Raw genomic sequence first — 19,398 nt, 5'->3', positions numbered from 1 at the left:
CGATCGGCGAACGGCCATGTTAATTACCCATATTTGTTGCCTGAGGCATTAAATATTATGCAAGGACAAGCCACTCAAATTGTCACTGTGGTCGATCGTTCATTAAGTAATGAATACTTAAACTAAATGGCCTATCTGCCGGTCGCGAGATTGTGCGACACTGCCAGAGCTTCTAGGTACAGAGCTCATAGCACCATAATATCATGGGATGCTACTGACCGGGCACATATATCCGCAACATCCATCTGGCTGGCCATATGACACACGGCGGTTTAGGTTGATATTATCAGGCTTTAAATGAATAGGGATCAGCTCGTCATTTAGTGTCCGTCGGGCTATGCTCCGTAGCCCAATAGCTAGCCGATCAATCACCGACGATAGCCCATTCCGGCGGTTCCAAACTGGTCACTTGTTTGCTCTGGAGATTCAAACCACAGGCATCATCCCTCTAGATCCCCTTTATCAACTGTCTAACAGTCTACTTCGTAACCCACTTTCGGCTACCATAACCGACGATGAAAAGGATCAACTTGAACAGATCTGGGGGTGGCAAATGTTTAATGCTTAAGCCGATCGATCTTCATCAAGAAGGTCGGCGAGGGGTTTGAGCACAATGTTGTTGTCTGCTTCCCATGCTGTGTATTTGCAATTGCCTAGTGGAGCCAGTGGGGAACCACGAGAAAAAGTACAGGCGGCGAAGTATCGATGCGATTCCATCGGAATCTTCGGCTGATCCAGTCCCACACTACTGCGTCCTCCCTATCGATCTCCTCATTCTCCTCTCCGATCACTGCCATCTTCTAACGGCCCCTGCACTCAAGTGAACGTAGAGCAACATGTAGGTATCCCCGACGGAGTACGGTAGTCCGCAGATGCTGCAAGATGGAACAAGATAGGCAAGGTCCATCCGGCGGGATGACCGTCCGGGATTAGCTGCTGCTGGCTGGAAATGAAGATCTTAGCAGACCCCGACTAAGTCCCGGATGGTGCTTTTCCGTGATCAGTCCCAGCGCTGTACTGGGCTAGAGTCCTCCCCATTGACCTTACCACAGTTGCTTCGGCAAGCCTCTTGCATCACCATTCGCACCTTTTAGCTTCACATGTATGTTTTGATGTAGTTGAAGTCCATCAATACGTCCAATTGCGCAGACATCGGCGGTACAGTGGTCGAGGGTAAGCTCCTAGAAAGTGGGCTGCACCTTTCAAAAGGTAAAGTGAGAAGGAACTCAATTGCGCACAGGCCACGACAGGATGTGCCATGACATGAAAGGCTAAATGAGGACCATTTCCGAGTGGCAGCACTGGCAGTGGTGTCGCGCAATACCTGCCTATTACTGTGATAGGCCCTCACTGCGCCTATCAGCCTCGGATGGAACGCATAGCCAGCCGTTGCTGGGATGATGTCTCGGCATCGTGCTAAATCCGCCCTCAGCCAATTATGTATATTATCCTCAATGACCTCCAAATGTCTCGGTAAGCGTAACGGGTTACGGATCATCTAATCAATTGATTCGAGCAGTACACCCCTGCATTACTCCGACGCCAATACTGTCGAGGCTACAGTGCAAGGTTGCACTGGCCGCTCCGTGGCTGGCTGTTCTCTATCGGCTCGGCATGGAGTTCAGCCACCTCTACTGTGAATCGTTCTTGACTGGCCCGGGCTTGCAGTGGGTGGCTGACGGGATGCCAACCGATTGCAGAAGGCTAACCAACGACGGCTGAGCAGCTGGAGGGGATATTGATCCATGAATCCTCCATTGTGGTAAAGGGGGGTGACTGAATTTTCGTGTTCCGTGGTGAGGAGGGGGCGTAGACACTGCAGTATGTGGTTATCTTTCATTCCCATCGCAGGCAGTGACCCCGGTAGTGACTAGAAAATAGTAAGGAGTACATGCACCAAGCATCGGAATGGCTTGGATGAATGGGAGGAGACGGGGATAGGTATGGGGTCATCCGAGAGGGGAAACTCAAAATTCACGGAGAGCAGGTGGGACTTCTGCTAGGCACTCCGAATCGTCTAACCTTCTCTCTTTTGTTCATCTTCTTCCCCTTACTTTCCCTATCCATCCGCAACTGCTATCCTTTCTGCCATTCTTCTCTTCGTTATACATCCATCTCGAGCAACAAACCCACTTTTCCAGATGTCCCCGGATTCCCTCGTCCTCCCCCTGCAATCGCCGATCAGTCGTTCCACTGTGGATAAGACGTCTGGCAGGCGGAGAATAGCACTTGTGGTGGAGTTCACCTCAGCATCGTCCAACGAAATCGATTCTGGTGCAGCTGCGCCGCCTATCTCATCCCGCTCTCTCATCGACAGTTACACTTTCCCGATACAGTCCCCACTAGGTCCAGAAGTCCCAAAATGCGAGCAGCTCTCCTTCCTGCATCTTCATTGGCTTGAGACCACATGTTCTCGTCCCCTACAAGGTTGGGAGAGGCGTGCTAAAGATGCCAAAGACAATCCGTCCGTCGTGCCGCATAAAAGGCTCTTCGAACCCCAGCTGTTGGCATCGATTCATGCTTCTATCCTTCCATCTCCAATCTAATTCGTATCAAGTTTTCTCTTCTTCTTATCGAACCTATCACAATGATCGCCACTGAGCCTGTTCAATCCTCCAATTCGGCCACCCCTATCACCCAATTCCATCCTGACATCACCCGGGAAGCTTTGGAGGAAAAGGTTGTTCTCATTGTGGGTACGTGGTTCTCGAAACGAGTTCTTGCGATTCTCACATCGCCAATGCTAACGTATGCTTGAAACAGGAGGTGCCAATGGCATCGGTGCCAGTCTCGTAGAGCTTTGCTGTGAGAACAACGCCTACGTAATCATTGGCGACATTGATTCTACCGCCGGTGCCCCCTTGAGCCAGAAGTGCCGTGATAAATAGCCTGTCTACTGGGACCCTTCTGGCCCCCCGAAGCCTCCGCGCTCCTCTTTCCAAGAGACTGATATCACGGACTACCAATCGGTGCTTGATCTCTTTGACTTCACATTCAAGACCTACAAGCGCATTAACCATGTCGTTGTTACTGCTGGAAGTATGGAACCAAAGGACAACTGGTTTGATCATGCCCTAAGCCTCCAGGCTGTGCGCGAGGTAAGCCATCTCACCACTTACCTGCTGAGAGATTCTCCTAACAATGAAAAGCCCCCATCCACCAGAGACCTTGACGTCAACCTCACTGGGACCCTCTACGTCGTTCGTCTCGCTGGTGCCTACCTCCGCCATAACCGTGGCCCTGGAGTAGACCGCTCCATTACATTATTCTCTTGCGCCGCAGGTTTCAAGGAAACCCCCGGTGTGTCTGTTTACCAAGCAGCCAAGCACGGTGTGCAAGGCCTAATGCGCTCCCTACGCCCCTACTTCATCTCCCCTTACAAGCACAACCTCCGCATCAACACCATCTGCCCCTGGATGACCCAAACTCACCCGGCTGTAACAAAGAAGCTCTGCGACCGATGGGAGGAGGAGGGCCTCCCATCAGCTCTCCTCTCCAGGTGGCCCAGGTGGCTGCTGGCGTGCTCGTGGACGACTCACTCAACGGCACCTCGATGTACGTCGAGGGTGGCCGCGCCTGGGAGATCGAGGCGAACCTTGATCGTCTCGAGCCACAATGGCTGGGGGAGGCTCCCGCGAGGACGCTGGCTCAGGGACAGAAGGTGTTGAAGGATGCCTGGGCTGCATGAGAAATGGCCACCACACGACTACTAAAAATAGCACTCTTTCCGTTGATACCCATAGCGTTGGCCAGACTGGACACAGCACAGTTTCATTGAGATGTGATGAAGTTACTAAGACATATATAATGAGAACGATATGAATGAATCAATGACAAAGAAACTACCCGTAACTATTTCGCGATTACTACTTGCAAGAGTTTCATGTTTCAGTGTATGATGCGCTTTGTTACTTCCGGTATAGCCCGAGTTGTGCTGCACGTGATACTAATAACAAACTCACTCCGTATTTTTCCGAACGGCATATCTCATTTCGCCTGTTTGTTATTTTCGTGAAATAAGCGTGCTGCAGGAGCAGAGGCATATCGCAAGGCCATGGAGTATTATATTTAGAATTTCCGATGCTTGTGTTCCACTGGGAAGATGATACTGACATAGTACTAAAGACCAACCATTCAACGTTGACACTCCTAATGTATATGTTCAAGATACTACCCAGAGCAACAAATTCTCATACTGCCAGTGTAACCCAAGTTAAAAGCTTTCTACCTATACGTACCATTCATAATAGTACGACATCGTGCGATCCAACTTGCCTTCCTCAAAATCTTTCGCCTATTCCCCAGTCAGCAAACAAAAGGAGTGAACAACCAGAACACGAAGCCTTACCAACGCATCAACAAAATAATCCATCATCTCATTCTCCTCATCGAACCATTTTCGTTGTCTTGGCGAGAGATCACCGCACTCTGAAAACGTCTGTGCAGAGTCAAAGTCGATCCAGAGTACCCTCTCCTCTCCCACTATGGAAACCATCATATTACGCGGCTTTGGATCAGCATGAAGAACCCCCGCTGCGTGAATATCGTCGAGAATCTCACGGAGTGTAGCCAGGCGTTGTGGTGAGTAGTTGGATAGGTCAATTTGCTGCAGGTGTGGAATATACTCAATTAGGACAGCATTGGGTGGTAATTTGTCGTTAAGGAACATGTGGAGATTTGGCCAATCAGCCGGTTGGATCTTTCTGATTGTCCCGTAGACGTTTGAGACAACGCCCCTCTGGCATAGGCCTTTGGATTCTAGTCGTTGGTAGGCGGTGGATTCGGAGATGAAGAGGTTGACTATGCGGTCGGGAGGGTCAAGTTCATTTGGCTCCCGATCGTGATACTTTGATATTAAGTGAGAAGGCAGTATATTAAATGGGGGTGCTGGCTTACCACTTTCAAGACGCATAGCTTTTCACGGAAACGCACTTTGAACACTACCGAGTATTTGCTTTCCTTTAGCGTTTCGAGGAATTCAACCTCCGATGGGTTAACGTCTAACTCCTTGGACATGGGAGCTATGTGAAATTCGTAAGTGAAAGTTGAGGGTTGATTATAAGTTGTGTATGTCTGCTAGGTTATTTAAGTAGTTGGGCAAGACTACTCATCCCTTGCGGAAGTTCGATGCTATGTTTAGTGCCCGAGGCATGAATGCCAGCTGCCAACTGAAGACTGCCCTATCCGGGTGCGTTATAAAGACACGTCACTTCGCTGGTAATGACTACGTACTATATTAATCACTATTTGACATAATAGCAGGTCAGACGTCAATGAGCTGATCGCATGCAGTGTCAGAGTGAAAGCTCTACCGTCAGCTGACATACTCAATCTCTGCTTCCTCGTAGGGCTTTACATATTCTGGCTTATGCTGAACTATAACAGCCACGTGAGCTCACCAGCCAGTCTAGCCCTATAGAACCAAAAACAGAGCATCAGCAAGGCAACCTATTATTAACGCTCGTGAAAAGTAGAGGAAGTTTATTTCGGTCAGATCAGACCATATTGAGAGGTCAGACTTCTGATTACCCAGAACGTGTGGTATCCTTGATTAGTTTACAGCAGATATTAGCCGAAGGAAATTAGAAATCCTGCGGAATTTCTTAAATGAGACGCACTATCCATCGACGGGCAGGATATAAGTCTACCATTCGGTTAGAGCACTCATCCTATGAATCTTGTTCGTAGGGTGCGAAAAGCGACAAGGGAATACTGAGCCCAACGAAGCTCAGCTCATACCAAGGCACTGACGCATGATTCTGTCCTCCGCTATGCGGAAGTCAAAAATAACGCCTTACGTCCATAGCACGGTGGCGCAATAATGGAAAAGGTCTACGTACAGTAGCTTGGAAAGCTTCCTAAAGCCGCAAGCCCACGCACGTGGAGCTGGGGTAAGCTACCGTTGAGCTGTCAGGATGCGGCCCCAACGTCGGGCTGTTAAGGCTTTCGGTTAAATTCACATGTGCGCGATGCAGTGTCTCTGGAGTAATTTATGGTTGGTGGTGACTTCTAAGGCCTGTGTTGCGTTTGCGCTAGTCCGCAGGTGGCGGGATCCTATATCACCTACTAGGCCGGATAGGCTTCATCCTTGCCTAATGAGGCGCGCCTAGCCGGGTCTGGATGGTGCTCGGTTAGATATTGCTGTTCATTGAGTATTGTTGATTAATCGAGGACCGCGGATTGAGTTATGCTTTCAGGCAGACGTCAGGGAAGGAGCAATGGAACATTACCCATATTTACTTTGCAACTATCGACATTTCATGATACAGAGGTAATGGCTTGCTGGAGAGGGATACCATCTGTACGAAGCCCAGGATTTACAGGAACAATGGTGGCGTTGTATCCAATCCAGCCAGCCGCGGCTTGCTTATCCACTTGGAATCAGCTACTACTGCAACCAATAAACGTGACCATCTGAATGTAGCTAGTAGCAACCACCAAGTCACGCGTAAATCAAAGCTTGGTCAATGTATCACAAGTGGATTGATTAGGTAGTAGTCCCAGAAGGTGAAATCATCACTGGGACTGAAAATGCTTTTTTCTCTGCACGTAGCCGAGGGTTCGGCAGAAAAGCCTAGAAAACGGCAGGGGGGCTTTAATGGGTACTTGGCAGGGCTTGGTATATTCTTAGCATCGCTGCATTTTACCTACAGATCATTCAATATTATAACCATTCGACCAACGCGAAGTCTTAATCCCTCCATGTCATTATCCAACGTCAAAGAACTGAATCAATCCTTTCACACGTGTCGCGTGGTTAATATCTTGCCCGGAACTAGCTAAAAATCAAGCAAGGCCTCCTATGGTGAGGATTTCAGTGACACCAAAAAGGGCTTGTAACCTGGCCGCCCCCTAGCTAAAGGCTTCACAACCAATCCCAACGCGCTGTGGCGTGAGATATTCCGCCAACCACCAGCCGAGGATGACAGGAATCGAGGTCCATGCGGGAATCTCAGGAGTCATCTGGGGCCCCGCATCTCCAATTGGCATTTCCCCCGCAAAGCTGGTCACCGCTGGGTAATGTTGGTGGTCCTTACATTAGCCCTGCTTATCCCGGACCAATGGGGTAATTCTGTGGAGACAAGCAACCACATGTTCAACCACGTTAGTGACCTGGACTTGTCTCATTTTGAGTTCATTTAGCTCGTATTTTTTTGGTCGAGGGCCTGCATTTTCACTTGCGCCCTTGCTGGGTTGCTTATTCCTGGGCTGTGGTGGAAAGGGGGAAAACGCCGGGCGGCACTCACTTTCCAGGTCACACAGTTACATGGGGTAGAATAATCAAGTCAGGTCAATTTAAGACCTTCATCCCGCCCTCTTGGCCGATGCTTTTCTTTCCTTCCCCTCTCTGAGACTTTCTTACCCCACCTCTCGTAGCTCTTCCCCAAGTCACTCGGTGGTTGAGCCCTGATATCCGACAAGATGGCGGCTGAAAGCGTCGCCGAGCAGCGGGATGAGAAGCCTCAGACCGAGAAGGTGGACATCCACCAGTCTGAGGTTTTGGATAACCCCGATCTGATGCATGAAGCCTTCGATGGTGAGAATTATGAGCATCAGATGGGTGTCTGGGAGGCTGCGAAGCAGTACCCCTGGGCTTGTTTCTGGGCCTTCCTCATGTGCTTCACCATTGTGAGTCTATCTACATTCATTCACTAAATTAATTGTCATGTGCTGACATACTAATTCCCTCAGGTCATGGAATCCTTCGACATGTTCCTCAACACCAACTTCGTCGCACTCGACCACTTCTCCAAGGTCTTCGGCGTCGAAACCTCACCCGGTGTCTGGGCTATCCCGACCAAATGGCAAAGTGCTCTATTCCAATCTGGCCAATGCGGTGCCTTCGTCGGTGTGTATCTGGCCGGACCGATCACGAACAGGATCGGATACCGCTGGACGACTATGCTGGGTCTGGTTCTCATGAATGCGACGATTTTCATCTCGTTCTTCGTAAGTAGCCTGTTTACATGAATGTCATTTCCACCTCATTTAACATTTTCATCTATAGGCGAACTCACTCACCCTCCTCGTGGTCGGTCAAGCCCTAGAAGGTGTCCCATGGGGTTTCTTCATCGCCAACTCCCCGGCCTACGCCAGTGAAGTCGTCCCTCTCCCCCTCCGAGCTGCAGTCACGGCCACCCTGCAAATGAGTTGGTCCATTGGTTCCATCATCGTCGCGGGCGCCACCTACGGTTACAACTCTCTCACTACGGAGTGGGAATGGCGCGCACCACTTGCCTTGCAATGGATCTTCCCGGTACGTTCCTCTCCTCCAATGCCATAAATCAACAACCACTAACGATCAATTATCTCTAGACCCCCCTCATGGTCCTCCTCTTCTTCGCCCCCGAGTCCCCCTGGTGGCTCATCCGCCGTGGCCGCAAAGAAGAGGCCCTGAAATCCATTAAACGCCTCGGTGCCAAAACCGAAGAACAAGCCCACCAATCCCTGGCCATGATCGAGCGTACCGTCAAGATCGAAGAGGAAACAGGCGGTAATCCCACGCTTCTCGATCTCTGGAAGGGTACCGATCGCAGACGAACGATCATCACCTGTCTCATTTATGCGTCGCAGAACTTTGCGGGTAATTTGATTGCGAACCAGGCCACTTACTTCTTCGAGCGTGAGTTCCCCGTCCTCGTCCTTAACTTCCCCAGTCGCGTCTCTCTCTGACTTGTATATGTTATCAAGAGGCCGGTATCTCCGCCGACAAATCCTTCCAACTGAACCTCATCACAACCTGTCTCCAATTCGTCGCCAACGCCGTCTCCTGGGTCCTGACCTCCTGGTTCCGCCGACGCACCGTCTTCCTCTACGGCACCGCCACGAACATCACCTTCCTCTTCATCCTCGGAATCATCGCCTCCGTACCACAAACCCACAAGACGAACTACGCGCAAGCCTGTCTCGGCGTGATCATCTCCGTGGTCTACGCCGGCGCACAAGGCCCTATCTCGTACACCATCATCTCCGAGACATCGTCGGTGCGGCTCCGCGCGCTAAGTACAGCTGTCGGACGGTCCGCATACTACATCACTGAAATCCCGATGATTTATCTCTCGTCACGGATGCTTAATACCACGGGATGGAACTTGGCCGGCAAGTGCGGGTATGTCTGGGGGTGCACGGCGCTGGTGGTGTGGGTTGGAGCGTACTTTGGATTGCCGGAGTTGAAGCATCGGTCGTATCGTGAGGCGGATATTCTCTTCAAGAGAAAGATATCGGCGAGGAAGTTCAAGACGACGGAGATTGGGGTCGATGAGAATGAGTAGGGGAGCTATTCTGCGGTGGTGTGGGTGGGATGTGGTGTTGAGGAGAGGTTGTGGTTTCGAGATAATTTTATGCTCAGTAGTATAGTAGTACAATATGGATTTTATTGGTATCACCTCGGTGTTTTGCTGGGTTTGTTAGTTGGATGGATGCCAATGGATGTGTAGATGAGTCCTGTAAGTGGGCGCTTCGCCATTGTACGCGCCGTCCCGGGCCTTGGCATTGCTTGTAGGGAGTGCTCGTCGTATAAGAGCTTAGCATGGAGTATCTCTTTGTGGTATTCTGTTATGTGATTCTTTATGGATGATCGCTTAGAATATGTAGCAATGCTGTGAACGGAGGTAAAGATTGTATGGCAATTGCTTTATCTGGGTATCTTAGCTAAAGAAGTAGGAATCCAAAGACGGCGAAACGACACCAATGATCTGGAAAGTAAAAAGAAATATGCAAGAATTATGCGTTGCCAAGCTGGTACCTCAATATTCAGGAACCCTTGGGGTGAAGCCAACCATAAGAGACGGCGAAGTAAAATTGTCGTCGGTGTCAATGCTAGGCTCTGCGGCATGAAGAAGCTGTGTCTGTTCGCAATTACCAGTCAGTGATCAGCCTGCAATATACATTCTCGATAAACCCACATTAAATTTCATAAGAATCAATACGACAACTTTCTTCAATTCCAGCCAGGCCACCTGGGCTTCTGGATGGTCGCGCACGCAGCGGTTGAAGGAGATCAATCCCTGCTCCATTCGGCTTCGCTGTTGCGTATCTGCCATAAGCCACCGCTCAGGTTGAAACGAATGAACATCATTCCCATACGTCTCACTGTCAAATTGTAGAACACGGGAGTTCCACAGTAGGGTTGTGTTCTTGCAAACTGGGTAGCCTGCAACAATAACACCATCTAATGGTGCCTTGATCTCCTCTTCAAAGTTCACTGACAGCCGCATCGTCTCTTTCAGAACGGCATCAAGGTAGGACAGCCTATTTAGTTCTCTCCATCGGGGTATGTCCGACAGCGATCCAACACCGAATGCAGTGTCTATCTCAAACCTAAGTCTATCAAGAAACTCCTGGTGCCTCAGTAGAAAGTAAAATAACGACACGAAAGTGCCGGCAACACTGTGCCCTCCACGGACGCCATTAGAATATGGTCTCGTCCGGCTTCCGTCGTCGCGCGGCCATTGTTGCAGTGGCAAAGGGCCATTTGAACTAACTGCATCGCTCCCTTCGACGGAAACAGTAGGCGCTGCCACTGGCAATGTCGCACATGTTGCTAGTCGACGTCCGCGATCTCTCTTCAGTGCCGTCACCGGGCTTCGGATGAGCATAAATTCAATTGTCGAGAACATACTCAACCATCGGCTGCCTCTTCCTTTGTTGTCATGCCTCGCCTGTAACAAACCACCGGTGGTAAGCTGATTTATAAACGTCGTCGCAAATATGCGCAGGGACGAGGTTATATCCAACACACGGTATCTTCGTATCGCTTTAATGAGTTGTTTCGTGGACGGGTCAATTACTCCTTCGTACTCCGGTATACCCTGAGAGCGTTCCCAGGTAGGATGCGTCGTCTGAAGATTGTCCGGGCTGACGATGACGCTATTCGAGGGTAATGTATTTCTATGTTGGGGTTCTGGTGGCTGCGAGAATTAGCAGATGTCGCTCGAATACAAGCTTGAACACGTACCCCCTCATCGACCCCCTGATCAAGATGGCCTATAATCGACCCATCTGCGACACTGAGGAAACGCGGTCCCAACCGCACAACCGTGCCATATTCTCGATGAAGACCTGACAGACGTCGACCGTAGTGAGATTTATTGCGAACATATATGCGCCAAAAGTCCGACCATCCAGCGGCTGAAGGACCAGGGATAGCACGTAGACGGCTATAATTGCGGAGGGCGCGAAGTAATGTCAGCACAGCGAGCAGTATAACTGCAACGGCGCCTACTCCCATGGCGGAAGCTAGAATGCTGGTTCATTTTCTGCTTCAGTGGACGCGACGCTGTTTTGGTTATATCGACTGATGATGACACTCTGTCGGGATAAACACATCATCGTCTTCCATTTCCCACAGCCGCGATAACCCGAGTCGAGAAAATGAATCGGAGCAGGCCGGCAGTGAAGTCATGGGCTCACAGATACGCGACAGGTCTAAAAGGTCCCCAGGCACCCGCACACGAGTGGATTCAGGCCAGAACTTTAAACCGGCAGTGCCTGGGTGTGAATAATGGTACCAAGTAATTACGTGATAAGAATTGGTGCCCCTCCAGGGGGGTCCGTTGTCGGTCGGGCCGAGGTGCGGCCACTCTGCTTCCAGCATTATTTGGCTTGCAACACAGCAACAGTGTGGGGTCGCGCAATGTAACGGCAGATAAGTCGTCTGATCACAACAAAGTCATCAGCGCCTTCCATGAACTCGTAGGATTGGATGAAGATAGCCACCTATTGAGGGGTGGCATTTAGTTCTGCCTGCACATTAGCCTGCCTTAAGTCCATCTCACGCTTGAACGTGGAGAGGCCGATCGCGCGGGAATCGAGCAGTCTTCTGGCTTGGGCGCCAACTGCCTACCGTCCACCACAGGTACACTTATCGGGTGGAGTCCGAGCTACCATCACTGTTGTTGGATCGGTGTGTATCCCAGCCATTCTTTCTCTAAACCTGGCGAGATCCATTCCACGTGTCTAGTCCCTCTCATCCCCGCTATACTCCGTACTGTTGGACGTTGATCGGCATCTCCAGCCGTGGACAGCATCCGCAACAGCAAGCCTAAAGTGCTTCGGACAGCACCAAACCCCTGCAATAGAGTGTGCGACATGGTGATTGTGATCTATCAATAGCAGTGCGTTCTGCCATGGCTCAGAGAAAAGGACGAGGTGGGCTGCAGCAGCGAGCTGCAGAGCACCAACCCAACGCGAGACGGTCAATGGTCGCGTGCGTCAGCAATAATATGCTAGGGTTCTAGACTAGTCAGCTAATATCCCTTTGTAGGTGTAACCGATGCCGCAACAGAAAGACCCGGTGTGCTGGCAACCCACCTTATCCATGTGCTGCATGCGCAGAGGTGGGCCATAGGTGTGTCTACTCGGAAGCTGAAAAGCGCGTCTCGATTCCCGAAAGGTGAGCCTGGAAGCCTGAGAGGAACACAATGGATGCCTGAGCAGGTGACCAACATTCTTTAGCTACTTTATTCAACTTCGCGCTCAGGCACAGGCCAGCCGTCGAGGTATGTATCCCATCAAGTCGTTCATGACATAAATATGTGACATTGTCTGATTTATTTATTCCTGCAGATGAAGGTCGCCCTCCATCTCTCCCCAATCCCCCTGCAGCCATCCAGAGCAGTTCCTACAACAATGTGGAGGTGCCTCTCGAGCGAGATGACTGGTGGTACAATGAGACTGGTCATGTCTTCTTGAATCGGTCGGGAGAGCATCGTGAGCTTGTCTTGAGGTCCCGATACCTGCATAGCTGAGCTGATCAATAGACAGATTATGTTGGGGCGTCTTCCACCACCCATTTGGCGAAACGCCTAAATCCCTCATCAACCAACCTAGCATTGGATATGCGGCCACTGTATGATGACCCTTTGTCTCTGCGTCGCTCAGCTCCTCGGGTTCTACCCCAACTGCCGCCATTCGAGTACGCTAAACGACTCTACTGGGTACAGTATGTCTATATTGGGACAATATTCTCCTTGATCCAGCCCCATGATTTCGAAGAGCGGCTCCATTTCGTTTACAGCCAACCTCCCGATGCACTCAATCGAGAGTCGTGTCTAGTATACTGTCAGGTGTTACTGGTCATAGCCTTCGGTCTGATGTATTCGGTGAACCAGTGGTCTGGAGATGACGGACCTCCTGGGTTCAAATATTTCAAACATGCGCTGCGCTTCTTACCCGACATCCACGAGGAAGGCTCTATCTTCTTCGTGGAGGTTCTTTGCTACGTTGCGTATTATATGCAGAATCTCAATCGTCGAGACGCTGCATTTCTTTATGTAAGTTCAATTCAAGTGATGATTTCCACCGCTAATGCAGGTTATCCAGATCGGCCTTGCTCTTCGCATGGCTATTTCACTGGGTCTTCACCAAGAGGTCCTTGACCCAGACGTTAGTGAAGAAGATCGGAATCGGCGGCGGCGGGCTTGGTGGTCGGTGTATAGTCTGGATCGGTAAGGCTCACGTCCGTCTCCCCCTTAATACTTACTAACACCTGCTAGACTTCTGTCCGTCAAATCTGGCAATCCGATCACTATCCACGATGAGGATATAGGGACAACATGGCCGCAGCCTACGGTAAGTAGTGAGCATTTCATCACTCAGTTTCTCCTAACATTAAGTAGAGCGCAACCGAGGTGGTCCCTTGGCCATCGGTCGTACTCACCTACTATACACAGTTGTCTCGGATATTGGGTAGGATAGGCGAAGGTATGTGGCCAACTCGTCATTCCCGCAAGCAGAGACTCCATTGACATGTTACGAAGAAATCTATCGCAAGAAGCCACGATCTGGCTCCAACTTGCTTGTGTCTGTACAGAGTATTACAGATGAGCTTTCGGACTGGCTGCGACGATTACCTGATCGTCTCTGTATCGACTTCTCCACCCTAAGTACTCACATCAATCGGGAGTCGGTCTCGATATTCTTACACTTTTATTCCTGTGTCAACATGACCGCACGGCCTTTAGTCTTCTATGTAATTCAACGCCGGCTCGATGCTGAAGATAAAGGTTCTGCGACCGTGGACTGGAAAGAAGGGCTATCGCAGAACACCGTGGCGGTGATTGAGAGCTGTGTGGCAGCAGCTCGAGCCACCACCCTTATAATGGATGCAGCAGCGAAGCACAATTTGGTTGGTACGTCTACTCGTCATTCGTTTGGAACTATCTCGGGTCACTTCGCTAACACCAAGTTTAGCCACATATGGCTATCTAGACGGAGAGTACATCTTTTCCGCCGCACTTTTACTTGTGATGGTCAATGCCGCATTCCCCTACAACGCTGCTAATTCCCGAGCGATGGAAATATCGATTAATTTGCTTCGCAGCATGGCTGACCGAGGCAATACCAACCTGGCTGCTCGTCACTCCCTCCTTCTTGAACTACGATCGTCTATTGGTCAAAAGAGCTCCAAGCAAGGAGACGCTGCGGGAGTGCCCGTTACTCCCAGTAGCACACAGCAGCCAACACCATCACAGAATGCAGTCGATCACCCGACGGGGGAGGCTACTTGGACCCCACAACAAGATATCCCCTCGATGCAGGAGATCTCGTTTAACTTTGATGTCAACGACGATCCTGGGCTGTGGGAGGAGGTCCTGGGCCAGATTGACATTGATATGGATACTGATTGGATTGAGAATACTTTGAAGAAATGAAATACCCTTTAGTATATTTAACATTGAGCATATTGAACGATTCATTTAAATGATTCATTGGTCCAACCATTCTCATCGCTTGTCTTCTGTGTTTGTACTTAGTAGTTAAGTTAACGTGATGTTTCATCTGACGTGAAACTGCTGTGTTGAATGAATATATATCCTGTCCCTGCGCAGTCCAAATACCACCACAACTAGTACTACTATGAAGGTTATGGAGAATGACTACATTGCATGTTTGATACAAGCAGTAACTTCAAATCCCCCTTAGCATGCCCTCGCTGACACATTATAAGTGTGACTATCTGATCTAATTCCCACTGTATTACCTCGCCAGCAGCTATGATCATGGCAATTGTCTCTTCCTTATCTGGGATGTTATCAGCATCCGTTATCGCATTCGGCTGGAACGGTCCGGCTGCCCCGATCCGGGGGTGCATCGGGCCGACACGTGACCTACAACCAATGAACGATTGCGGACATAGAGGGAGGTCCGGTGACGACAGCGGAATGGCTTATCGCATCCCCCAGTTATTTTAAACTGGGGAATGCCCCTCCATCCATCTTGTAATTGAAAACAGCCATTGATACCCTTTTCCCTTTTCTTCTTGTTCTTCTCACTCCTCCCTCTCTTCTCTCCATCCTTATTGCACCCTAACCTTCATCATGCCCGGGTCAGACAAGATCACCATCTCCATCGATCGCGGTGGTACCTTCACTGACGTCCACGCCGTGGTCCCGGGTCGCCCCGACATCATCCTCAAACTACTTTCCGTCGACCCCGGTCACTACCAAGATGCTCCGACGGAGGGAATTCGTCAGATTCTTGAGCTCGTCACCGGCGAGTCACACCCGCGCGGCCAGCCGTTGAAACTGGATCGCATTGGGAGCTTGCGCATGGGAACCACAGTCGCTACAAATGCGCTGCTGGAGCGTAAGGGAGCACGGTCCGTGCTCCTCACCACCAAAGGCTTCCGTGACCTACTGAAGATTGGCGACCAGTCACGACCAAACATCTTCGATCTCTCAATGGCTAGACCCGGAGTTTTGCCCGAGCAAGTGGTTGAAATTAACGAGCGTGTCGTACCATGCCACCCCCTCGCCGACAAGGACTGCTTTCAGAATGCTCGCATAGTGGAGGGAACAACAGGTGAAAAGTTCCGGGTGGTACAAGAATTAGACATTGAGGAGGTGCGCCCGGTATTACAACAATTAAAGGAGAAGGGTTATCAGTCCCTTTCGGTTGCTCTCGTCCACTCGTTCGCCTATCCTGAGCACGAGCGTCTCATCGGGGAGCTGGCCGAAAGCATGGGCTTCTCGGTCACCTTGTCATCCAAACTCCAGCCCATGATCAAGGTGGTTCCCCGAGGCATGTCTGCCGCCGCAGATGCTTATCTGACACCTGTCATCAAAACCTACATTGACTCAATTTCGGCTAGCTTCGAGGGCGGGCTCGAGAAGCAGCACGAATGCCGATTTGAGTTTATGCAGTCTGACGGTGGGCTGGTCGACTTTCGCAGATTCAGCGGGCTGAAAGCGATCCTGTCGGGCCCTGCTGCCGGTGTGGTTGGTTTTGCTGCGACGAGCTGGGATCCTCAGGAGAAGACCCCAGTGATCGGGTTCGATATGGGAGGCACATCAACCGATGTGTCACGGTTTGATGGTCACCTCGAGCACGTCTTCGGATCCAAGGTGGCCGGTGTTCTCATTCAGTCTCCTCAGCTTGACATCAACACTGTCGCTGCCGGCGGTGGTTCTATTTTGTCGTGGCGCAATGGTCTCTTCTACGTCGGTCCTGAATCGGCGTCAGCTCATCCGGGCCCTGCCTGCTACCGCAAAGGCGGTCCTCTGACCGTTACCGACGCCAACCTGTTCCTCGGCCGACTGCTTCCGGAGTACTTCCCTCACATCTTTGGACCTAATGAAGACCAGCCTCTTGACACTGAGATTACGACTAAGCTTTTCAACGAGCTGACGCAAAAGATCAATACCGAGAGAAAAGAAAAGGGCCAATCCGAGTTCACAGCGGAGGAGGTGGCACTAGGTTTCTTGAAGGTTGCGGATGAGTCGATGGCCCGCCCCATTCGCAACCTGACAGAAGCTCGCGGTTTCGAAACTGCATCCCACCACCTGGCATGCTTTGGCGGTGCTGGTGGTCAGCACGCGTGTACCGTTGCGGCGTCCTTGGGAATTTCCCGCGTTATCATCCACAAGTTCTCATCTGTCCTTTCGGCGTATGGCTTGGCGCTGGCTGAGGTGGTTAAGGAATCGCAAGAGCCGGTGTCTACGGAGTACTCGACCTCCCAGTCCACACTTGACAAGCGCTTCGAGGACATGATCAAAGCGTCTACTGAAGACATGCAAGAGCAAGGCTTTTCGGCCGACCAAGTGCGCCACGATTTGTATCTTAACCTGCGCTACGAGGGTTCAGATACCAGCCTGATGATCCTGAAGCCTGAGGATAACTCCGATTTCCTCGAGCAGTTCCGTGCCAGGCACCGCAGAGAATTCGGATTCAATTCTGACAGATCGGTTCTAGTTGACGATATTCGAGTTCGCACAGTTGCCTCTTCAAAGGTTCGGACGGAGAAGAGCCCCCTTGTGCAGCTGAGGGAGGCCACCCTGAAGGATGTCAGCGGAGGTCCGGACAACACCTCGAAAGCGTACTTTGACGGGTACTCTGAGCGGATCGATACCCCTGTGTATCTATTGAACAAGCTCGAGAAGAATACTCGTGTGTATGGCCCTGCCGTCATCATTGACGAGACACAAACAGTCGTGGTGGCCCCGAATGCTGTCGCTAGTATTCTGGAGACCTGCATAGTCATCGATCTCGAGGAGCTCCCTCACGTAAATGGTGTTGAGGGTGGGTCCTCGGGTATTGATCCTATCCGGCTCAGTATCTTCGGCCATCGGTTCATGTCTATTGCCGAACAGATGGGACGCACGCTCCAGAAAACCTCCGTCTCTACTAACATCAAGGAGCGTCTTGACTTCTCTTGCGCTCTCTTCTCTCCTGATGGCGGCCTTGTTGCCAACGCGCCGCATGTTCCGGTGCATCTTGGCTCCATGCAATTTGCGGTCCGCTACCAGCACCAGAAGTGGCTCGGTGATCTGCGTGACGGTGATGTATTAGTGGCAAACCACCCTAGCAGTGGTGGTACACATTTGCCTGATATCACTGTAAGTCTACTATCCGCTCTCCAATCGACTACACAGCTAACAGCGATAGGTCATTACACCCGTGTTCGACCGACCGGGTGGCACCGAGATCATGTTCTATGTGGCTTCCCGTGGCCACCACGCAGACATTGGTGGCATCCTCCCAGGCTCAATGCCACCAAAGTCTACTGAGCTCTGGCAGGAGGGTGCTGCAATCGAGGGAGACAAAATTGTCAGCAATGGCGTCTTTGACGAGGAGCGTATGATGGAGCTCTTGGTCCACAAGCCGGCTCAGTACCCAGGCTGCTCCGGAGCTAGATGCGTCAGCGATAACCTGTCTGACCTGAAAGCACAAATTGCAGCCAACACCCGCGGTATCTCACTGATCCAAGCCTTGTTCGCCGAATACGGCGTGGAGACGGTGCAGAAGTACATGTATGCCATCCAAGCCACAGCCGAGACAGCAGTCCGCAACCTTCTCAAGGATCTGCACAAGAAATTCGGCGGTCAACCATTGGAGGCAGTCGACTATATGGATGACGGCACGCCCATCAAGCTAAAGGTCAATATCAACGGCGAGGATGGCTCCGCCCTATTCGACTTTGACGGTACAGGCCCCGAGGTATACGGTGGATGGAACGCACCCATCGCAATTACCCACTCGGCCATCATCTACTGCCTGCGCTGCATGATCAACGCAGACATGCCACTGAACCAAGGATGCTTGGCGCCTATTGACATCCAAGTCCCCTCCCCTAGCATCCTGTCCCCCACCAAGTCTGCCGCTGTGGTCGGCGGAAACGTGGTAACCTCTCAACGCATCACCGACGTCGTCCTCAAAGCCTTCCGCGCCTGTGCCGCTTCCCAAGGATGCTGTAACAACCTGACCTTCGGCACCAACTCCAAGCGCGACCCCGAAACCGGCGAGACTATCCCTGGCTTCGGCTACTACGAGACCATTGCCGGAGGCAGCGGTGCCGGTCCCACATGGAGCGGAGAATCCGGTATCCACGTACACATGACCAACACGCGTATCACCGATCCGGAGATTCTGGAGAAGCGCTACCCAACACTGCTCCGACAGTTCACCCTCCGAGAGGGATCCGGAGGCAAGGGAAAGAACCCTGGTGGTGACGGTGTGGTTCGCGATATCGAGTTCCTGTCCCCCATGGAAGTGTCAATTCTTTCTGAGAGGCGTGTTTACCGCCCGTACGGACTCGAAGGTGGAGAGGATGCTCAGCCCGGAATGAACCTCTGGGTTACAAAGGATGTGGATACGGGCGTGGAGCGCGTGGTCAACATTGGAGGAAAGAACACTGTGTCAATGAAGACGCATGATCGCATTGTAATCAATACTGCTGGTGGAGGTGGATGGGGAGCTGTATCTGCATGAGGGGGTTGATGTTTTATGATGTTTATATGAGCATGTATGGGTATTAGCTTATAGGATTGTATGACTGTTATAGTATTATTCACGAATAAGAATGTTTCAAATACTGTTCCAAGGTTTATATACCTATTACCTATGGATCAGAATTAATTATGGGGTGCTCCTGCTTCCGCATGATACCATTTTGGGTTG

General features: G+C 51.1%; 7 protein-coding genes across 7 annotated transcripts; 5 read left to right on the top strand and 2 right to left on the bottom strand.

The window, feature by feature from the left end:
* Nucleotides 1-2,141: 2,141 nt before the first annotated feature.
* On the top strand, nt 2,142-2,546 carry BO87DRAFT_421939 (uncharacterized protein; the record flags this gene model as incomplete). Its single annotated transcript, XM_025627085.1, has 1 exon — nt 2,142-2,546. The coding sequence occupies one exon, from the start codon at nt 2,142-2,144 to the stop codon at nt 2,544-2,546; it is 405 nt and encodes a 134-aa protein (XP_025484301.1).
* Nucleotides 2,547-2,587: 41 nt separating this feature from the next.
* On the top strand, nt 2,588-3,688 carry BO87DRAFT_421938 (putative 3-hydroxyacyl-CoA dehydrogenase; the record flags this gene model as incomplete). The annotated part of the gene is made up of 5 exons (XM_025627084.1): nt 2,588-2,696; nt 2,764-2,822; nt 2,889-3,098; nt 3,150-3,437; nt 3,500-3,688. 5 exons carry the CDS (start codon nt 2,588-2,590, stop codon nt 3,686-3,688), a joined length of 855 nt encoding a protein of 284 aa, XP_025484300.1.
* A 408-nt stretch (nt 3,689-4,096) lies between these two features.
* Nucleotides 4,097-5,144, bottom strand: BO87DRAFT_372894 (uncharacterized protein). The gene is made up of 2 exons (XM_025622399.1): nt 4,349-5,144; nt 4,097-4,294 (listed from the first exon to the last, which is right to left on the bottom strand). Exons 1-2 carry the CDS (start codon nt 4,910-4,912, stop codon nt 4,229-4,231), a joined length of 630 nt encoding a protein of 209 aa, XP_025484299.1. The 5' UTR covers nt 4,913-5,144; the 3' UTR covers nt 4,097-4,228.
* A 2,060-nt stretch (nt 5,145-7,204) lies between these two features.
* On the top strand, nt 7,205-9,363 carry BO87DRAFT_350309 (putative MFS maltose transporter). Its single transcript, XM_025621071.1, has 5 exons — nt 7,205-7,629; nt 7,693-7,950; nt 8,009-8,257; nt 8,317-8,623; nt 8,692-9,363. The coding sequence occupies exons 1-5, from the start codon at nt 7,423-7,425 to the stop codon at nt 9,270-9,272; spliced, it is 1,602 nt and encodes a 533-aa protein (XP_025484298.1). The 5' UTR covers nt 7,205-7,422; the 3' UTR covers nt 9,273-9,363.
* A 383-nt stretch (nt 9,364-9,746) lies between these two features.
* BO87DRAFT_455523 (putative cytochrome P450 monooxygenase) lies at nt 9,747-11,442 on the bottom strand (the record flags this gene model as incomplete). Its single annotated transcript, XM_025628654.1, has 3 exons — nt 10,958-11,442; nt 9,906-10,910; nt 9,747-9,848 (listed from the first exon to the last, which is right to left on the bottom strand). Exons 1-3 carry the CDS (start codon nt 11,228-11,230, stop codon nt 9,747-9,749), a joined length of 1,380 nt encoding a protein of 459 aa, XP_025484297.1. The 5' UTR covers nt 11,231-11,442.
* A 686-nt stretch (nt 11,443-12,128) lies between these two features.
* Nucleotides 12,129-14,654, top strand: BO87DRAFT_421934 (transcription factor domain-containing protein; the record flags this gene model as incomplete). Its single annotated transcript, XM_025627083.1, has 10 exons — nt 12,129-12,208; nt 12,266-12,394; nt 12,457-12,500; nt 12,568-12,711; nt 12,766-13,274; nt 13,324-13,448; nt 13,497-13,572; nt 13,620-13,704; nt 13,761-14,132; nt 14,194-14,654. The coding sequence occupies 10 exons, from the start codon at nt 12,129-12,131 to the stop codon at nt 14,652-14,654; spliced, it is 2,025 nt and encodes a 674-aa protein (XP_025484296.1).
* Nucleotides 14,655-15,240: 586 nt separating this feature from the next.
* BO87DRAFT_325984 (5-oxoprolinase) lies at nt 15,241-19,309 on the top strand. The gene is made up of 2 exons (XM_025620123.1): nt 15,241-17,837; nt 17,887-19,309. The coding sequence occupies exons 1-2, from the start codon at nt 15,321-15,323 to the stop codon at nt 19,207-19,209; spliced, it is 3,840 nt and encodes a 1,279-aa protein (XP_025484295.1). The 5' UTR covers nt 15,241-15,320; the 3' UTR covers nt 19,210-19,309.
* The last annotated feature ends 89 nt before the right edge of the window (nt 19,310-19,398 follow it).

Source organism: Aspergillus neoniger (genome assembly GCF_003184625.1).
Source record: "Aspergillus neoniger CBS 115656 unplaced genomic scaffold BO87scaffold_3, whole genome shotgun sequence".
Classification (NCBI taxonomy): Eukaryota; Fungi; Ascomycota; class Eurotiomycetes; order Eurotiales; family Aspergillaceae; genus Aspergillus; species Aspergillus neoniger.
Note: the sequence above shows the minus strand (reverse complement) of the source record. Positions and strands in the feature narration are given on the sequence as shown.

Bases quoted from the DNA above. Each gene is read 5' to 3' on its own strand.
- BO87DRAFT_325984 (XM_025620123.1), top strand. From the start codon at position 15,321: ATGCCCGGGTCAGACAAGATCACCATCTCCATCGATCGCGGTGGTACC. The intron at 17,838-17,886 runs GTAAGTCTACTA...TAACAGCGATAG, and splicing joins CACATTTGCCTGATATCACT to GTCATTACACCCGTGTTCGA.
- BO87DRAFT_350309 (XM_025621071.1), top strand. From the start codon at position 7,423: ATGGCGGCTGAAAGCGTCGCCGAGCAGCGGGATGAGAAGCCTCAGACC. The intron at 7,951-8,008 runs GTAAGTAGCCTG...TTTCATCTATAG, and splicing joins CGATTTTCATCTCGTTCTTC to GCGAACTCACTCACCCTCCT. The intron at 8,624-8,691 runs GTGAGTTCCCCG...TATGTTATCAAG, and splicing joins GGCCACTTACTTCTTCGAGC to AGGCCGGTATCTCCGCCGAC.
- BO87DRAFT_372894 (XM_025622399.1), bottom strand. From the start codon at position 4,912: ATGCGTCTTGAAAGTGGTAAGCCAGCACCCCCATTTAATATACTGCCT. The intron at 4,295-4,348 runs GTAAGGCTTCGT...ACTGGGGAATAG, and splicing joins ATTATTTTGTTGATGCGTTG to GCGAAAGATTTTGAGGAAGG.